The 22,744-nt window shown below is 26.2% G+C and overlaps 1 protein-coding gene across 1 annotated transcript in view; it reads right to left on the bottom strand.

Annotated features, from left to right (window-relative positions):
- The window catches only part of NV12 (uncharacterized LOC100302481), a gene marked incomplete at its 5' end in the record, with an annotated part of 24,549 nt that extends 2,986 nt beyond the window's left edge, over positions 1-21,563 (bottom strand). Inside the window, 15 exon segments of the mRNA NM_001163345.1 lie at positions 4,965-4,973; positions 5,176-5,184; positions 5,924-5,935; positions 7,454-7,462; positions 8,192-8,200; positions 8,737-8,745; positions 9,752-9,763; positions 11,197-11,212; positions 16,145-16,155; positions 18,008-18,016; positions 18,548-18,556; positions 19,845-19,856; positions 19,965-19,977; positions 21,055-21,063; positions 21,551-21,563. Coding sequence (NP_001156817.1) covers positions 4,965-4,973; positions 5,176-5,184; positions 5,924-5,935; positions 7,454-7,462; positions 8,192-8,200; positions 8,737-8,745; positions 9,752-9,763; positions 11,197-11,212; positions 16,145-16,155; positions 18,008-18,016; positions 18,548-18,556; positions 19,845-19,856; positions 19,965-19,977; positions 21,055-21,063; positions 21,551-21,563 — 161 coding nt within the window.
- Positions 21,564-22,744: the final 1,181 nt, after the last annotated feature.

Here is a 22,744-nt window from a genome sequence, read left to right as displayed (position 1 = left end):
TTATTTTTAAGACTTACACAAAGTTTTAAATTCATTTCAGGCAAAAGAAATGTTCTTTTTAAATATATATGTAAATGATATTAAAATTGTAAATATCATCAAACTATAAAATATAAACAAAATGTAATTGATAAACGAAAAACGAAAAATCTATAATTAACTAAATGTAAAATGAATATCAAATTTGTAATCAACTATTGAACCTAAATATTATTGTTAAAGGTTCTTCGCCTTACAGGCTTATAACCTTTTTTTTTTGGCGGGGAGGTGTAATGGGCATATATTAGAATGTATGTACGGAAAAAAATAATTTAGTTATAGTAAATGGTTATTTTATTTTGGTTGGTCGAACCATATAAAAGGTTACTTTTAACCATTTTAATAGGTTGCAACAACGTCACGTAAGTGGTTGCAAATAACATGACAAATAACATTGTCTACAATACTACGAATATAATTATAAATTTAAAAATAGTTTTGCAGCTGCAGTTGAATTGGGTTTGTGTACTGTATTTACAGATTATAGTTGGGAATTTTGATCGATTATACACAAGATATCGATTTTATCATTGATAATATTGTTATATAATATTATAATGTAGATAATTATTATAGTCATATTATGGAGTATGGACGGACGTATGGACGTATGGTGATCACTGTTTATAGTATTTGTTATTCCCCGTCTACCAATACATCCTAGTACTTATTTCACATTTTGATTTTCGACTTCTTTGGTCATTGAGTGTACTGTGTAGTAGTGTACATTATTCATTAGTGCTACGTGCGACGTGCCTACTTCTATATAATACATATATAACAAATATACTGTATGTATTAAATATTTTATTATTTAATCATGGATAATTTTGTTGTAAAGAACTTAAATGAACTCAACATTCCGCAAAGTATTGTTCAAGAATTTATAGGTAAGTTTCCTAAACTTAAATTAATAAACCCTAGTTTACCCTAAGACTAGATTTAATCTATATAGTTATTTGTTAGAATGTAACAAGTTAGTACTAAGTTAGGTACAGTACCTAGTAGTCTATAGTACTTATTAGAATTTATATTATAATATTATATTTTGTAAGTATATAATAGGTACACCTTACACACGTGTCAGTGTGTCACCTTATATTTGTTGTGTACTTGTGTCTATCACTGATCCAACTACATAACAATTTATATTTCTTTACAAATTCCATACATTTATAATAGGTAATACTATTATAATCCTTTAGCTTATTACAAATTAACAAATATATGTCATCTCATTTTATTGGTATTGATAGATCTGTGTATTCTTACTAGGTCATCGGTAGGTAAAGTAAAATATGTTATAGGTATTGACAATTTATTTAAACATACATTAAAGTGTACTTGGGATAACTAAATCAAATTTATAAACATCAAGATCCTCTATTATTTCCCCATTTGGTAATAATATGTCTGACCGTATCAGAAATAGACGACAATTTGTAATTAATTTTTGCTTGTTATCTACCCAAATATTATTTTGTAATGGTTAGATCAAGGAGTAGATGAAGAAGCTTTCCGATGGTTAACTGAATCTATGGTGCTAGAGCTTTGTCTGCCTATGGGTCATCGAGCCAAATAGTAAAAAGAATTTCAGAATTGAAGTCTGAGTTATCATCTAATGTCCAAGTAATAAATGTGTACCTACTAATGTGTACCCAATTGTACCTATTAATAGTTAATACTATATTGTATGCATTAAACTGTATTATTTATTTTAGAATTCGTGTAATTCTTCTTCGGAGACCTCTGTTTTTAATATTTTAACTGATGGTAATTTGAGTCATGAAAATGATATACTGAACTCCCATGAAACCTTGCAGACAAATTTGGATGATTCAAGTATCTATGCTTTATAATTTATATTCTTATTGTGTTAAACATTTACTATTTAATAATATAATTTAAATAAATTGTAGGTATAGAAATTATCAATCAGGATTTTTCAACGCTTGGAAACTGTATTACTGATAATAAAACTAGCCCCTGCTATACGAACAAACATTTCACCAGCTTCATTTATGAAGGTATTTTCCCTGGAAATCCATAAAGTAGTTCACACGGTTGGAATTTTGTTGTTTCGTGCTCTGTTGTATTATATACATAAATTGCATATGGAATAAATTCATCCCAATTCGCTAAATATTTGTCGACATAATGTCGCAAATAATTCCCTAATGTCGAATGGCTTCGCTCTAATGCTCCATTACTTTGTGGTCTATATGGTGTTGTGTTGAACTTGGAAATTTTTAATAGTTTACATACTTCTGAAAAAATTTTACTTAAAAACTCTGTTCCCTGAGCAGATACTATTGATTCTGGAATTCCATGTATACAAATAAATTACTTTACAAAACTATGCGCTACAGTATTAGCTTCATGGCATACCATAGGTGTCGCAATGCTAAATTTTGTTAAATCATCTTGCATTGTAAGTACATATTTATTCCCTTTGTGTGTAATAGGAAGTGGTACAACTATGTCCATAAATATTTTTTGGAATGGTTTATCTGCCGTGGAAGTGATAACCATCGGTTGCTTTGTATGCTTATTTGAAGTTTTATTCTTTTGACATGATTGACATTTTTGTACATTATCTGCTACTGCTCTTGACATTCCTGGCCAATTATATATTTTTTAATTTTTTTTCGTAGTATCTATGTCCTGCCAAAGGATTCCCGTGCATTTCATTTATTATAATTCTTCTTTCCTGGTCCGTAAGTTCATTTGGTGTAAATATTTTGATTTTTATACTTGTGCCTTTATACAGTTATCTTATCATTTTTCGTACTGTTGGCCAATAGAGCTGAAAAATTTTATCACCTGTTTTTTATAATGCTAAATCTGTAATTTGATTGTTTAATCATAATGTTTTTAAATTCTGAATACAATTATACATATTTTCGTAAGTAATTTGACTTTTCTCTCTCTCTGATAAAATCATATATATTATGTTACGGTTACCTTCTTTGAAATATACTAAATCTGAAACTTTTTTATTCTGGTTACTTTCCAGATTCCCAAATTGTCGTCGGGATTCCAGTGCCAATCCTTCTTTTAAAATAAATTCCTGTGATACATAATGTACGAGATGTGAATGTTCGTCTTCAAAAATATTGCCAGCTACTAAGCTACTTCTAAAATATTCACGTTTTGGACTATGTTTGTCTTAATATAATCCATATACTCATTATATGTTTTACTGCCTACTACTTGTTCCCCTTCAATTTGCATAATTTGTGGTATTCTACTGAGAGCGACGGCATTAGTATATAGAAACCCTTGCTTATAAATAATTTCGTACTCATATTCCTCCATTGCTAGTCTCCAATGCATCAGTCTTGATCCCAGATTCTTGTGATTAACCAACCATCTTAGAGGCTGATTATCTGTCATTATATAGAATTTTCTTCCCAGTAAATACGGTCTTAATTGTTTTAATAGTTTTTTTTATTAGTTTTAATAGCTAATAACTCTTTTTCTGTTGTACCATAATTTTGTTCAGCTTTATTTGGGGGAGGGAGGGCTGGTGAAATGTACGTACTAACTATTACATACTTGCTTATTTCCTATATTTAATAATAACAATTCATAACTATAATAAAATCAGTTCATAAATAATTTAAAAACCAATATTGAAAATGTAATTACAACATTAAACAAATAAAAATAAAAATATATACACTTACTTAATTGGTCTAAAAATAAAATAATAAACATAATAGTTATTATTATACCTGATTATTGCCTTTCTACAAAATATGTCAAAGACTATCACACCAATCTACCGACGAAAGTCAAGCGTTTGCATGAATGTTGACATACTTTTTTAATTTAATATAATCCATAAGGTTATTAATAACGTGGGTTAATGCAGTTATTAAATAATAATGGAAAATAATTATTAATGTTATATTTCCACTATCAATCGTAACAAATTAAAAGTTACACTAATGATGACCATTATAACTTATAAGGTAGATGAGTGCTCGCAACTGACTTAGGGGTATGTCATTGTTTTCAGCAAAAATGAGTACAATCTATTATACAACTTAAATACAATAATAGTTAATCAATATAATAGAATATAAAGGTATACATATCCTTAGGAGTACAGGCTGACGACTTTGTCCGTTCAGATTTTTATTTTATACAATATATAAAATAGTTTATCGTCACTTCGTTCAATGGTATTTAAAACATAAATTAATAAATTGTATACACATCTAGTTTAATATATTAACAGTGTAAGTTGTCGTCAGGGGGTAAACTAGATTGGCAGTACGACGATAGATTTCCGGGTGGTCTGGATTGATACTCATGGTCAAGGGCAGGCGCCCGGCAAAAAAAAAAAACATTTTTTAGTTAATTCTCCCTAGCTCCGCCCTCAAAAATCACTCGAAACTGAAATGTTGTCTCAAACCGCTCATGGTTGTCCTTATATTCTAACGCTTAAATATAGCGCTGAACGAGTGTGATCACACAGCTTGTTGTGCAATTTTCTTTAACTAAAACGTGTGTCTATAGATCTCTGCCTGTTATTAGTTTTGTTAAAAAACGATGCGTAAATTACTTCCTAATTTCATTACCTCGTTTACCAACATAACGCAAACGTTTAACTCCACTACCTATGTACTGATTATGAAACAATTTATGACTGCAAACTTTACTTTAATTACGTATTGTTAAACGTGGTAAATCCATCAGTATAAAAAATAATTCATATTCAGCGAATAGCGTTTTTTTTTTTTTAATATAGTATAATTATGAGTGAAATTCGTTGAAAAGTTGTAGTTAAATTTACAGTTAATGAAGACGAAAAATGTTATCAGGAAATCCATAATTCCTTTGTGTATTTAAATATAAATTGGTAAGAATAACGACTATAAGACTAATTATTTTACAAAATAAAAGTGATTACGTACCCATGTTTCCTGGAATAAAAAAAAAATCTCTAGTTATTAATATAATAAAATATTCATACCATTGTTCTACTATAAGATCATGAATTTGTTAATAATATCAATATTACAGTCTTAAACTATATTATACACGTGTAATATTCATCATATTATATATTATATATAGATAGTTGGTATAAAATAAAATAATTATTAAAAATAAAAAAGGGTTTACCTTTTTTCCCTGGAAATAAAATTCCCAGTAGTTATTCATAAGTACAATTATAATACATTTGTAATATATTGTTATGATTAAAGATCAAATCTTGTGATTTATTCGAAAAGTTCTCAATACATAAACATAATGTTCAGTAGGACACCAACTTTTAAATTGAATAGTTTTTGGTAGAAATATAAAACCTATCTAATTAATTATTTATAATACGTTTTTTGCGACTTTGGAATATACAAGTTATTAAGATAAATAACTTCTTAACTCACTAAAAAATAAATTATAATATGTTTAGGCACCATTCGCCATGCTTAAAGTGTCCAAAAATTATGAAGATTTAAAACATATTTCAGAAAAAATAGTGTTAAAAAAAAATTTTTAATTGGTCAGGCTAGATTAGATTAGGAAAATATTTGAACTTATAAAAACAACACTGAAAATGTTATATAATCACAATGAAAAACCAAGTCGGGAAAATATGATTACACCTACACTGCACAGTGTAGCCCACCTAATCACTATGCATTTGGGAAAAGTAACATGTTACTTTTGAAAGTGTACTTTCCATTAATGTATAGCTTGTATAACATCTAGACTCTAAATAGTGTTCCAGAATTAAAAATTGTATAGTCTATGAGTTCCAGTTGATTAAACAACAATTTTTAGAAAAAAAAGCGTTAATGTAAATTCACTAAGAAACTTTCATGCAAAAATAAACCATATAGATCAATTAAACAAAAATATTTCTTACGGGTCAATTTCACTGGAAAATAATAATTAAAATTCTATTATCATTATTATTATCAATATTTTAATAACCATATTATATGTCAACAATTAATATTCAATCGAAGGTCCAAGAAGAAACAAATATGCGTCCAAATATTAATACAGTATAGTTATATTTTGCGTATTTTATTCAATATGACGAATTTGTCATCACGGCATGATAATAAACTGATAAAACATCAATAATGTCTACTAATATGTATTAATTTATAATAATGTATATTAAAGTATAATATGCATGTTATGAACTTTAAAGTTATATCCGAGTATAAATCAATTTGTAGGCTTGGAACTAAAAGTTTCTATTTAAAAATATAGTATTATTCATTTAGGCAATTTAAGACTTCGAACTGTATTATCACTTATCCTTTTTTAATGTATATAATAATTGACAAATGTCCATTTAATTTCAATGCATAGATACAACCTTTGGTTATAAAACTATTATTGATATCCAAAATGTACATGATCTTAAAAACCATACTTATCAAACATAATATTTAGTTACTAATTAAAGATTCAATTAAAATTAAAAAATTAAAAAGTATAATTCTCTAAATAATGACTCAGCATGAAAGTTTATGAGAAAAGTGTCTTAACTCATCTGAAAAATAAACCTGTATACCACATAATTTTCGGTAAAGTGGTATGAATTATATTAATTTAAATATACAATATGTTTTTAAATAATAGATTTCAGTAATTGGGATCAAACCAATAAATTTACAAATACGACGCGTGCTATATTTGTCAGTTTTCAGCGATTAATAAGTAAAATACCGATAATTCAATCTGCTGCATACTTAGTAGACTTGCGTGAAATTCATCACTGACTACCAAAGCCAAAGTTATTTATATGTAAAATTTAAACTCAATCTTCATAATACAACATTTATCGAGGACGGAAAGTATGTTTATAATATTACAACAGTTTATAATATTACAAATTATTTTTTTTTAAGGTATGTTAATTAGTAATTTTTTTCACAATTAGTTTTTTTATAATTTATTAGTAATGTGGTTTAAACTCTGTGTGGAGCGGTGTGTTTGTGTGTTTTTTGTAAATAATGTACCGACACGTTCTATAACAGAAAAAAAAAATGCTTCAATTTTAAACATTAAGAATGGTTTCTAGTAGCGAAAAAATGGTACGAAAAAAATTTAAATATAAAAGAAAAAAACCAGAAAAGCTGGTTTCCCGACTGGAGTCGTACCCTCCCCTGTCGCCGGAGGGTTTGATCACGTAAAAAAGTTCTTTCAAATAATTTAAAATTTAAAACGTCGTTTCTTAAAGTAACTGCTTTAAAAAATATTGAAAATAAAAAGTAGAAATGTATTTTACGACCATTTGTATGGACTTCATCGAAATCACAAACATTTTTAATTTATATTACATCTTCATTCAGAATCCAAACATTTAAAGGACAATTTCTACGCAAAATAACATTATTATATACCAAATACATATTAAAAACAAATAAATAACACTTACCACGGTCACCTGTAGTTAATAAAGATAAATTAATTAAAATAGATTATAGGTATATTTATATTGTATCAAAATTAATGTAATAATATAGATTTTAGGGGAAAAAGTCTTTCAGTAGTTATATAATGGCATTCTAAACTTTAATCGTGAATTTATTTTATTAAATATTGCACAGTAAATCAAACAAATAACTAAAAAAAACTGCAGTTGGAGGTGCTTTTGGAAAATAGCGATTAGTATAGCCACCCTTGCATTAAGACAATATAGAAAGATAATATTATTCCCAAGTGATTAATAAATATAAATTAAATTGAATTATCAAAATTACTTCAAAAACAGTGAGAAGTGAAATAATTCAGACACATCTACAAGAAATAATAGACAAAGAAACATGAGACAAAAGTCAAATGTAAAAATATAGAACGACCACTTTCTTTTTCCATCAATTAAATTTTGAATTTTAAAATTCACACCATGGTGGACTGACAGAGTCAACAAATCCAGTCATTGATATGTTACGCGTCTAAAGATAATCATTTGAATTAATATTTAATTGGTATATCATAATGGAATTTAAGGTTGGGTTAGGCTAGAATAAGTAGATTCAAGAACAATTTCTGAACAAACATAACTTTGAAACTGAATATAGGTAAGTATCTACACAATAATCTTTGATTTGTATCTAGTGATTCCAGGATATGGGACATTAAAAATATTACAATAAACATAAATTATACATACCAATATCACCTGTAAAAAATAAACATAATATAACAAAATTATTAAAAATACAATATTAGATACAATATAACATTTATAGTTGAATTCAATATTATTGATCCCTTTGGTTTTCTCCACCGTTAGTAAAAATGTATGCATTTTAATGCATACATTATAATGCTAATATTTAGTATAATTTGAATATTTAGGAACGCATATTATTTTAAAATACCTTAAATTATTGTTACTAATATGAAGAGTAATTAATTTTTGGTTTATAGAATCCAGCTTATTTTATATTCTAACATTATATACAACAGAGATTGAAAATTTAATTTTAGACGAGAATTTTTTTGAAAATAAATTTTTATGATTAAATTAAGACATAATGAACAACATGTATTTGTCAAACGTTTCTGATCTAACGATGTCTATTTGTATCTACAAATAGTTATTAAAGCCATAATAAGTAAAATATATAATATTAAATATAATCTTGAAATCACGGTAAACAGATTTTACAATTTAATGATATTATATAATTTAACAAAAATGTACATATTTACCTATAATTTCTACAAAATATTTAAACAATAATTAATGAGTTAACACTACCAATTTTAAGTAACACATAGTTCGACATTTTAAATACAGGTACTAGACATTTTTTTTTTTGATAAAGGTAGATTATCCTTTAAAGAATCTTGTATTACATTTTAAAATCTTAGTTCTAAAAAGAAAAATTTTTACGAATTATTAACTCAAAATAATTTGCTAATTTTTGTGAATTTTACATATTTTGTCAATTTTTGAACTTTAAATGCTAATTAAAAAAAACTGTGACTAAGGATTTCTAATATTTTTCAAATGTCATTGTAAAATTATAGTAGGAGTCTTGTATTAAATTTTCAAGTATTTTTGCTCAACAAATAATGTTTTATTGACATTCATAGAAATAAAAACTAATTAAATTGGAAACTGAAATTATCCGTAAACAGCTCAAAACAAATCAAAATATTTTGAAAATTTTATCATGTATAGAAAATGGAAATATAAACAACCAGTGAAAATGTCATGTATCTACAGTTATTCGTTTTAAAGTTACACCAAAAACCAAAATTAATTTTCTCGAAAACAGATTTTGCGTAAAAATTCCCGTTTTTTCTTAATTTTTGTTTTGTTTTTCACGGTGCTTTTGAAAACTATTGGAAAAATTTTACTTTTGACCCCCCAAAGTACCAACTAGATTCACTTTCCTATCAAAAAAGGTACTGTTGAAGAAAATCCAAGCACTTTTACTGTCCTAAAAGGTGATGACAGACAAAAAAAAATTAAAAATTAAAAAAAACACACATCATTGTAAAATCAATACATTCATCGTTCCACTCAGAATCTAAAATAATGACGAAAATAATACGGGTTCGTATGAGAGTTTTCATTTTAGAAGTTTCCTGTACTAGTATGATTTTGATGAAATATCATTATTTTGTAAATAACAGTAATTGATATTATGATATACTAAACACATAACTATGTTACGATAATTTGAAATATAATAAATAAAAACACAAAAATGCATACCTCCTAATAATCCTATTCAAAAAATAAATTAGTTTAATGCGTCATTTATGTTTATATTTATATTAATTATTCATTTACCAATATAATAACCATTTCAAATTTTATAGATTTTATAGCACTTTAGACCAATATAAACTATATGAAAGCTTGAACAATTGCAAATTTTTATCGTTATTTTAACTTATTAACTTAACGGTTCTTATCAAGTAGGAGGTATCCCAAAACTCAATAAAGGAAAACTCAAGTGTCGTGAAGTTCATCATAATACAATACTAAACTATATATTATAGCTACGCCACTAAATACACTTGAATATTTCCACAAATGTTTATAATTGTATACATAAGTGGGATATGTGTATATATTGTTAGCCATTATAATTTATTTGTATTAAGTGTCTTGCAAAAAAACATTACATTGAAATAAATAAATAAGGACTATGATTTTATCGTAAAAATTGAAAATTAAATAGTAAAAAATAATGACACAAAAAATACAGGTACGTATATGAGGGCTTTCGTTTAAAAAATGTCCTGTTTCGGTATAATGTGAATGAAAATATATTTTTTTATTTATAACCTATTAATTAATTCCCGTTAGGTCAATTTTACAAAGGTAAAAAAATATTTATTAATGAAACATACTTATTATTACAATACATTTTTTTTTTTTTTGTACAATTGTTTCGAAACAACTCAAAGAATATTATATAATTTGGGTTGTAGCAGTGTTGGTAAACCAGAACTAACCAAAATTGATAGCTACAAAAAGGTAGTGGACTAATTTGTCAGACGCATTAGCCTGTAAGTGGGGAAATTGCGACTATAATAAAATTTGAGGTACGAAATGGGATGCCAATTGGAACAGTGGAGCCTGTGGAGCATATTATTGTGAAAATAGCAGTAATCGATATAATATACTATGAGCCTAACTTTATTAATCAAATTCGCAAACAACACAAAAATACAATAATTAAGTAAAAATATTTATAATGGCTAGATAGTGGATACCTATGAGATAATTTTCATTATCAGTTAGAACATGGTTTTGTATTGATGTTTATTTCTTTAAAAAGATAAAAGGCCCCACTCAACAGGTTTATACAAGACAAAATTCTTTGAATTTATTTTTGTTATTTATGGACGTTCAAAATTGTTTTCAACTTTTGTATACAATTGATGTTATTGAGTAATACAGATTAAAAATGTGAAACATAGTTCCTCAAAAGTAACTGCTTTAAAAACATAGAGAATACATAATATTTTTTTTTTTTTTTTTTCATAACCTTTTAAAGTTCAAATTTCTATAAACATTATCAAAATCGCAAACATTTTTAAATTATAATAAGTTTCCATTCAGAATCCAAACATTGGAAGGATAATGTTCATATGAAAAACCATTATTTCGTAACAAATACATATTAAAAATAAATAAATAACACATACTTTCCATAGCTGTAAATAATAATCATGAATTATTTAATTTAGAGTAAAATATACTAAAGGCATAATAATATATCATAATTTGTGTAAAGAATTTTAGGGAAAAATGTATTTCGTATTGTTATAAAATGTTATTCTAAACTTTTAAACTTTAATAATTAATTTATTATATTATATACGAAACAGTAAATCAAACAAATAACTAAAAACTACGCTCCTGAAAAAATTGAACTGATGTGTGTACACGTAAAACTGCAAAGTGTAGGTGCTTGTAAACAACCAAAACTGAAATCCTTCATCAGACAGCTTTGATTTTGATTATTATATACTATTGACATAAGTATTTTATTGGAGTAAGATCTACTCTAGGTAACTGAATATTGTTAATAGTTTCAGATAGAAAGATAAATTTCTCTAAAGTGGTTATAGACCACCACTTGATCCATAACAATTGGTTATATTGAATTATGAAAATATGTCATGTTAAGAACGAATATAAAATAAAAACACAAAAAAGACGTACCTTGAAATTCTAATTAAAAATTCAAAAAAGGTTTATGAGTTTATGCTTAAAATATGTGATTGTGATTAACAAACTATAATTAAACATAGTTTTATCAATTGCAATTTATTATAATTAGGTATGACTTCATATCATAATATTTCTTATCGTGAATCTTTAGTCTCTAAATAAAGAAACTATCTAGTGTTGTGAAGATAAACATATATTTTTTAATAGGTAGGTAGGTACAATATCTAGATTTGAAACAAAATACTAAACTATTTTTTATAGCTAGGTACTTCACAAAAGCATATTTAAATTTTTCAACATATATTTATAGGCTGCAATTAGTAATTAACTAATCAATGAAATATAGTACATTATCTCTCAAAACATGAAAAAATACTTCGATATTGTTTTTGTTATTTATGAATGTTCAAAATTGTTTTTAACTTTTGTGTTCACTTGATGTTATAAGGTAAAAAATACAAATTGAAACATGGTTCCTCTAAAGTAACTGCTTTAAAAAATATAGATAATAAAGTCATAATTTGTTTGAGACCATTTGAGTCAAGTGCGTATGATCTTCATTAAATTCGCAAATATTTTTAAATTGTATTATAGTCCCGTAAAAAGATGTAGAAGATGTAAACGACAAGTTCAATCAAATCCACTTTATTATTTATATAGCCTGTTAGATATTAAATAGAATGATAGTAGACTGGTTTGGTGCTGTGGTTGTCCTCAGTTGTGTTCTGAGGTTAAGCAATAGCCGGTGTCACTAATTATCGGATATGTAACCACCTGGGTTATTAATTAATTGATTAAAAACCTACAGCCTAACGACCGCGCAGTTAATGTTTTTAAAAATTAATAAATAACACGAAATAAATATAAATGATTTAATATAACTTACTTTTCTCAGCTGTTGAAAATAATGTTTGATAAATAAATAGGTAATATTTACAAGAAATATATTTTATATTATAATAGTGTTTTTACCTATGTATTTATTAAAACGTATTTTATTATTTTAAACTATGTTTTGTTTTGTTTTTATATTAAAAAGGTCCTAACAAATGCTGTGGATGCTTGTTATGTAAATTTTCCTCGTTTTCATATGTACAGGATATTTGTTCAATTATATATTTCTATTTGTTGTTCTTATTGAAAATATTAATGTATATACCATTTTTTTAACGAAAAGTTTGATTATCAAAATTAATAATTGTGATATAGACAAAAAAAAAAAATGAATAATCTAAAATTTTCGAACGAGATTTTTAACATTGTAAACTAAAATCCTAAATGGCATGACTTTGATTTTGATGACTATGAACGCATGATCTGATTATTTGAGTGGAGTATGATCTGATCCAGATAATTTGATATTGTATATAATTTTATATTATGTTTAAGTTTTAAATAACCCCATGCCTAATACAGCTGATATTCGCCAACATTTCTGTAGAATGTGTTATATGGTAAAAAAAAATGGAAATGTTATACACGGTTTCTTAAAAGTTACTGCTTTAAAAAAATCCGAACTTATACAGTCTTCATTTTTATTATAACCATCTATAGGTTCAATTTGTTTAAACTTCATTAAAGTTATAAACATTTTTAAATTATATTATAAACTCAATAGAATCCAAAAATATAAAATTCCATGCAAAATATCGTTATAATTTTACCTTCCTATTAGAAATTTAAACTGAATAATAGTGTCCTGGTGTGGAAGTATGAAACGGTGGACGGCTTCAGTCAACAGGGAACTGCTTATAAGCATTTTATTAAAATTTATTAAAATTACAATTAATTTTTAGAGTAAACCATATCTCTATTCAGAATCCAAACATTTAAGAGAAGACTTTCATGAAAAATTTCATTATTAAGTACCAATAAATATAAAAATAAATAAATAACACTTACCATATTTACCTGTAATTAATAAAGATAAATTAATTAAAATAAATTATAGTTACAATTATATTTCCCAATAAATGTAAAAATTTAGTTTTAGGAAGAAAAGTCTTTCAGATTGTTCTAAAATGTTATTCATAACTTTCATAGTTAATTTATTATATTTAAGACCGAGCAGTGAATCCAACAAATAGCTAAAAACTACGCTCCTGAAAAAGTGAATATGATGTGTTGACAAGTAAAACTGCACAGTGTAGATGCTTGTGGCCAATTACAAATAGTATATACACTATTGTATTAAGGCAAGATAGAAATATAATATTATTCTGAAGTGATCTATTAAAACTAGTCATATTGAATAGTAATTATATGTTTTGTTTAGAACGACTAACACATAAGTTATATGTTTAAAATTATAGGTAAAGCAAAAATGTGATGCCTTGAACAGCAAACGTAAATTGTCAATAATTTCTTCGTTTGTCAATGCGATGACAAATCTAGTGAGCATTTTTCATTTCATTTTAAAAATTAAAACTGTTTTTTAGTCAATTCTGAGATAACAGAGATAAGCGTTGTCAATCCCATCAGATTCCAGAAGTAGCTCTAATATCGGCCTTCCAAAATAGTGGGAAGTGAAAAAGTCAAGATACTCGCATACCAGAAATAGTAGACAACTGTAAAATGAACATAAATTTTCTTTTTCCGTCACTTAATTGTTTAATTTAAAAGTTTACAAACTCTTGGACTGACAGAGTCATCAAATCAAGTCATTGTTATACCTATGCAACGCGTCTGAAGATAATCATTTGAATGAATTTAACATGGTTATAATATGATGGTATCAATGGTAGGGTCAAGTTAAAATTGGGTTAGTTAAAATATACAACTATTCAAAAACAGTTACCAAACAAAATTCACGTTGGAACTGGTCACTGAATAAAGTAGTTGGTGTATGTAACTACACAGAAATGTTTGATTTGTCATCTGGTCATTCTAGGAGAAGGGAAAGTAAAAATTAGGCAATAAACATAACATTAAACTTACTCATTTTAACTGCAAAATATATATCAAACACCAAAGTTATTAAAAATACAATAGATATAAGATACATTAAGAAATGTATGGTTGTGTTCAGTGTGATTGACTCTTCTAGTTTTCTCTACGGCTTATAAAAATTTATGAATTCTGATGTAAGGCTGATATGAAATATATTGACTATAATATTGTGTATAATTAAAGATTTAAGTATTATAAGTTCCTATTACTTAATAATACCGCAATTATTTTGTTTGCTTTTTATATGAAGGTTATTTAATTTCTGGTTTATTTAATCCACCGTATACTCTATTCTAACATAAAGACGTTATAAATGACAGCGATTGAAAATGTAATTTTGAACGTGACATTTTAGGAAAAAAAAGTCTTATATAGGTACTTCATTTATTTTTGAACAACATGTACTCTATCATTTTGATCTATAGTATCTATTTTTATCTATAAATGTTCATTGAAACTATAATGGACGAAATTAATAATATTATAATATTTTAATCTTGAAATTTCGAAAAAAACAATATAAAACATTTAAACGAAATAAAAAAAAATAATAATAATAATATAAATGTACGTAACAGAAACAACAACAAAATATTAAAATAATAATTAATAAATTGTTATTAATACCTGTATAAGTATATCATAGTTTATCAATTTCAACACAGGAAAAATAAGTTTAAAAATTAATAATTTAAAGTTTTTTCTCAAATATTATGCTGACAAAAGAATTTGCAAATCGTTTACAAAAATGATCTTACAATTTTTTTGTATTGTTAAGCTTATAGGTTAAATGAATTAAGTGGCTTAGTAAAACCTTAAATACTTAAAATAAGTAAAGAGTAAAGGGCTATCATTTTATGGTCACAGTGGGATATAAAATATTAAAAAATAGTGAAAAAAATAGTACGGGTACGTATAAGAGTTAACATTTAATAATTTTCGTTTTTTGGTATAATTTGGATAAAGATTTATTATTGTAAAAATAACGGTATTTGATATAATGTGCGATGTGCATAAAGATATACAATTTGTTACGCAAATTTGCAATACAATAAAAAATTACATACCTAGGAAATCTAATTAAAAGATAAAACATTTTATGATGGATTAATATTTATTATTTAGTAAAGTTAAAATATATATCTACAAATATATACAATTTAAATTTTGTTAGGAATTTTATTATTTTCTTTGTTCTATCTTATTTTCTATATCTACATTTGAATACCGTTTTTTTTCTGTGGATTGATAAAACCATAAATACTTGAAATAAATAAAAAATAAAAGGCTATGGTTTTATCGTCACAGTGGGAAATTAAATTGTAAGAATAAAACGTGTTAAATTTTCGTTTTTTGGTATAATTATTTGGATAACAATTTATTATTATAAAAATATCGTTATTTGATACAATATGTGCATATAGTAATATGTTGTCACGCAAATTTGAAATACAATAAAAATTATATACTTTTTACTGCATCTAATTAAAAAATAATAAAATTTTATGATGGATTAATATTTATTATTTAGTAAAATTAAAATATAAAAGTAATAATCATATTAAATATACATATATATATATATTTATGATTTTGTTAAAAATTTTATTTTTATCTTGGTTCTATAAAATTATCTAAATCTACATATTAATACAATTTTTCTTATTATAACTCATTGATAGAGGTTGTTCGAACTTAATAATATGGTCTCGAACCGAACTTGAACCAAACTCGAACCTAACCTTAGTATAAAAAACCGAACTGAAGTACCGAACCGAGTATTTTATTAAACATAAAACCACACCAGTACCATATATTTCATTACCAAACTAAACCCAAAATAATCTTTTGAATTAAATGACAAATGAAAGCATTATAGCGTATGTTCGGTGTACGGAAATATCTAGTGAGTAGATAAAAAATATTTATCTTTTATCTTATATAGATAATTTTTAGCTCAATTATATTTATCTTCATCATGATCAAATACTAGATAATGTGTATCTATGCGTACCTAAATAAATGTATAATTTTTTTTAATGGATAAAAAAAATGTTGAAAATTAATAATACTATTCATCTTTTTTATTTAGTATAGTATCGTATAGAATAGTATATTTATATAGCATAATATAGAATATACAAAATAACTATATAGACAGTAGACAAAAAAAAAATAAACACAAGAATAAACACCGGAAACATTTTTAGCTCGAAGTCATTGGAAGTTTTGAATTTTGAATTTTAAAGTTCACAATATCGTGGACTCACAGAGTCATAAAATCAAGTCATTGGTATATGCAACGCGTCTGAAGATAATCATTTGAATGAATATAATATAGTTTTAATATGATAGTATTAATGGTCAGGTTAAGTGAGAATTTGGTTAATCAACACATTTAACTATTCAAAAACAGTTACTGAACAAACTTCACATTGGAACTGGTCACTGGATAAAATAGTTGGTGTAAGTAACTACACAAAAATGTTTGATTTGTCATTTGGTTATTTTTAGGGAAGGGAAAGTAGACAAGACGAGGAGTGTCGTCGAACCAAAAAACGAGCTGAGAAGACAGACTATCGGCAGGTAGCAGACAATAAGGGACGCAAGAAAAAGAGACGAGTGGATGAGAGACCTGATCCCAGATATCAATAGATGGCTGGAGTACGGTCCAAGAGCGGTGAGCTATAACATGGCTCAGGCGTTAGCGGGCCACGGGTGCTTTCAGTTCTACTTGTGGACCAAGGAAAGAGCATAAAAACCGTCATGCGTACACTGCCCAACAGCCAGTGATACCACGGAGCATACCATCATTGAATGGAATGAAGACAGACTGGCTCTAGTGGATCTTCTAAGGAGACAACCGAGGCCAAGTTATGTGCAGGATCTGTTGTGCGGACCGGTGCAGGAATAGCTCCCGACAGACAGAATGCGAAGAGATAAGATTCTAGAGGCTGCCAAGAACATCACTGGGGCATTCATGACAATGGTGGGATCAATCGTGACTATTAAAAAGGAGTTGGAAATAGTAAGGAAAAGAGCAGAGAATGTCTAATTCCTAGTTAAGTTGATTCATGTGGGCCGAAGGCCAAATTAGGAAGTTAGAGGCCTTCCAGATATTCTTTAAACAAACGCTAAATGCGCGTTTGTATTTAATCTTAGAAACATTTTATTATTTCATTTATTTTTTGATTAATAAACGATGTGCACAAGGAGGCAGCAATGCGAATCTAAACTTCCTTCCCTGCACACGATTCCAAACAGAAAAAAAAAAGAAAAAAGAAAAAAAAGGAGAAGGGAAAAATATTACAATAAACATAACATTAAACTTACTCATATTAGCTGCAAAAATATATAAAATACCAAAGTAATTAAAAATAATATAGGTATAAGATAAAATGTATAGTTATGTTCAATGTGATTGACTATGCCTGTTTTCTCTGCTTATAAAAATGTATGAATTCTAATGTAAGGTTGATATTAAATATATTGACTATAATAGTATAATGTCTATATTTATGAGTTTATATTATTTAATAATACCCCGATTATTTTGTTTGCTTTTTATATGAAGGTTATTTAATTTCTGATTTATAGAATCCACCTTAAATGCTTATTCTAACATGTAGATATTATAAATAACAGTGATTTAAAATATAATTTTGAACGTGAAATTTTTGGGAAACAAAGTCTTAAATAGGTACTTAATTAATTTATAAAAAACATGTACTCTATCATTTTGATCTATAAATGGTCATTGAAAAATAATGAACGAAATAATGAATATTATAATATTTTAATCTTGAGATCTCACATAGTACAAAGTAATACATTTTAATGGTATAAAAAAAAAAATAAGAAAATTATACGTACGACCAACAGCTACAAAATATTAAAATAATTATTAATACGTTATTATTACTATCTATATTAGTATATCAAAGTTCAACACTTTCTATAGAGGAACATTAAGTTCAAAAATTAATAATTAATTGTTTTTTTTTCAAATATTATTCTGATAAAAATAAATTGCAAATCATTTGCAGAAATTAACTTGCAATTTTTTGTATTGTTAGGCTTTATAGGTTAATTGAATTAAGTGGCTTAATAAAACCATAACTACCTAAAATAAATAACAAATAAAGGGATATATTTATAAAGGGCATAAAGTTATATTTTGTTTATCTATCATTTTGATTTTCAGTGTCTATTATTATCTAAAGAACAAAATAAGATATTTTAAGAAAAATAAATCAATTTTTTGTAGGATTATGCACTACAAATAATTAAATTAATAATTACAATTTAATTACAATTAATATTAACTAACTATATAAAAATCTTTTATTTTAAAAATGAATAATTGGTAGCTTTTTTCATATATCTTGCCAGTAAAAATACATTGGTAACCATTAACATAAGTCAGACTTATGACAATACAATGTGTATTGTAAATTGTATAGGTTATTTGAATTGAATAAGCGGAAAAAAAATTATAGAAATAAATAACAAGTAATAAATAAAAAATAAAAAATTGATCGTCTTTTCGTACCAAAATATCAGTTTCATTTGTCCAGTTTAAATCACTTAATTTAAATCACTTTTCTTATGCACTTCCCATTGTTTTGTAAAATACATTTTTTCTAGTTTTCGTAAGATGTTCATTAATATATATTCTCATAGAACTAGACCAGCCTTTTTAATTTGATTTGCAAAAAAATAACGATTTTTCTTTCAGTCTACGATTAGGTTTGATGATAAGGTTTCATTTTATAATATACAACAACAAATGTATTATAAGTTTCAGATTTTATTGGGATTGAGATGAAGAAAAATATCATCATTTTATGATTAAATTTATCATATATTATGGCGGTAAAAAAATTCCAAATTATTAACATAAGTAAGACTTGAAATAAATAACAAATATTGTGCTGTGATTTGATTATTTCAAAGGAAAATTAAATTGTAAAAAATAATGAAAAATAAATACGGGAGGTACGTATGAGAGTTTTCATTTTAAAATGTTCCCGTTTTGGTATAATTTGAATGACAATACTATTGTTGTTGTGAAAATAATAGTAATTGATATGGGTAATATACTATCAACTTAACGTTATGCTTTGTTACGCATATTCGCAACACAGTGAAAAACACAAAAGTTACGTACCTTTTTCTTTAGCTAATTCATTATTAAATAAAAAAAGTTTTATACGTGATTAATGTTTATATTAATTGGCTTAACAATACTGTTAAACATATGAAAACAAATTATAGACATTTAAGTTACCTTGATCAGCTATAAGACATTATACATGTTATTTAGTTTTCAACATAATAACCATTTGCAATACATATAACTACAAATATATTATAAGTTTAGTTTAAGATCTTATAAGGCTTGAGATAAGAAAACCATGATCATTTTATCAATTGCAATTATTATATTAATTATTGCCTATTAACATAATGGTTCCTATTATGTATCATGTATGATTTTATAATTATTGGTGAATGTTCGTAAACATTTTCAGTCACGATTTTCTAGATTTAAAGGTAAATGTTGTGCACTGATTTGAGATTTTATTTCTTTTTTTGTTATACCTCTATAATTATCTATATCTACATTGCAATACCATTTTTTCAGATTTTACATATTGTATATTCTATGTATAATTTAAATATTCAGAATTCACAACATGTACTCTAAGGTGTCGGTTCTTCAGTGCTTTTTTTATCTACAATTGGACATTAAAGCTATACTGAACGAAATAATTAATATTATAATTAATCTTGAAATCGCACATAGAACAAAATAGTGCATTTCAATTAAAAAAAAAAAAAAAAAATACATTTAGAAAGTTGATTGTTATTAATTATAACAAACTACATAAAACTTAGTTTAACCCATTTAATAAAGGGACTTTATTTTTAAAAATAAATAATTAAAATATTTTATCAGGTATTACAGTAGTTAATAAAGTCCAAATCATTAACTTAAGTAAGACTTGAAATAAATAACAAAAAAAGTTCTATGATTAGATTGTTCAAAGAGATACTAAATTGTAAAAAATAATGAAAATATAAACAGGTACGGATAGGTTGATACGGCACAAACCACACATAATAATCTAAAACGGCCGTTCTTACAGCCAACAAATAGTACTCATCTAGCAACATCAATAAACAACAAGGTTAACAATATAAAGCCATACAAAGGAGGCGACATAACAGAAACATTTCCATAAAGAAATGAAATGAAAACATCACGCTCGATACCAGACATGTTCACTAGACAAATGCACAAACAACCACCAATCAAAAGAACGCAAGGGCAGGTCGATACGTATAAATACGGGTGCATTTTGCCGACCAAGCATCTTTTCCTTCTCCACCTTCATAGACTCCACAACCAGTACAAACACTCACTGCTGACGTCTATGAAAGAGGAGAAACAACCAGCTGCCGCGGAATATCAATCGAATGTTATTTATCAGAAAGAGGCAAATAATTGGCCATAGTGAATTTATACAAATATAAAGTAATTGGAGAGCGGAAAAAAGATAATCTGTAGAGATGGAGGTGTACGAATAATAAATGTTCAGCAATAATTTTCTCAGGTTTAGATAAACGTAAAGTGATTGAAACTGCTGTACTACATAAACACGATCAAATTTTTATTGAGAAAATAGAAACTCGAGTTTTGAGAGAAAATTGCAAGAGAAAAGCTGAAGAATCAATTTCCACACGGCCACTTAAAACTATTCGCACCAAACTTTTAAATTCATCTTCAACATCAAATGTAAACAATCAAAATGTAAGAAATGTACGGAAAGCAATGTATGATAAACGGAAGCAGACTTATCCTAAATTAACAACTTCTTTGGATGAAGCAATTAATCAATTAAAAGACTTACAAAATGAAGAAATTTTTAAATATAAGGGTCAACCAATTCATTTACATGCCGACCGATGATAATTTTGTATGTTTAACTAAGGAACAAAATATACAATTTATGACATATAATTATATTAAGTATTTTGGTGATGGCACATTTAATTATGCTACAAATTATTTTATTCAGTTGTACACAATACATGGATATAAAAATGGATACTACTTTGAATAATAAAGTTCAAAATTGAAAATAACAACGGTGCAGAGTTTTTATGCTCAATCGTGAAGGTTTTTTTTGTATTTCAATTTCCTTTGATACGCCGACATCGTGGTCGATCAATCGTGGGGACAAAAAAGGTGTTTATGCTCAATCATGTCTTAGTCACAAACGTGTGCTGACGTCAAGCATCAGATGTTCTCACTAGTTCTCGGACAGGTAATCCGTATATTTAATAATGACAATTCTTGCCACATTTACTCCATATTTTTTTTTTGTGACATCAACGGTGCTGTTGGAACTGCTTATAAGCATTTTACTGACAAATACACGTTTTCTAACCAACGGCATCCTCCCTTACAGTTAAAAACCTACTGAATAACCACCTAGTTGATGCGTTAAATATTCATAAAAAAATATATAAATAAAAATAGATATATGACACTTACTTTTTTTTTCTGTTAATAATATTGTTTGATAAATTAATAAATATGTACAATGTACAAAGGTAGGTAATACTTTCATAAGGATATGTTATTATAATATAATATATTTATATGCTTTTATTATATTAGTATATTTTAATTTTTAAGAAGGTTTTCTTTTCTTTTTATAACAGATGAGATACAAACGGTATGAATGTATTTCTTTTGAATACATTTTTCATAATTATATTTGTGTGATAATATTCTATATTTGGTAAATTTGCCTTAAGGTCGACGGCACGGGTTATATTTTGTTCATTAACATATTTATAGTTGTTGGAATTTGAATGTATACACATTTTTTTAAACGAATACTTTGACTATCATAAGTATAGTCACACTTATAAAAACAAGATATAAAGATAATATTATTTTCCTGAAGTGATCTATACCAACAGTAGTTAAACGGTATAAGTAAAATAAAATTTTTTTTCTCTAGAAAGACATTCATAAAAGTCTTACAATACTTA

Source organism: Acyrthosiphon pisum, chromosome X (assembly GCF_005508785.2).
Source record: "Acyrthosiphon pisum isolate AL4f chromosome X, pea_aphid_22Mar2018_4r6ur, whole genome shotgun sequence".
Taxonomy (NCBI): domain Eukaryota; kingdom Metazoa; phylum Arthropoda; class Insecta; order Hemiptera; family Aphididae; genus Acyrthosiphon; species Acyrthosiphon pisum.
Note: the sequence above shows the minus strand (reverse complement) of the source record. Positions and strands in the feature narration are given on the sequence as shown.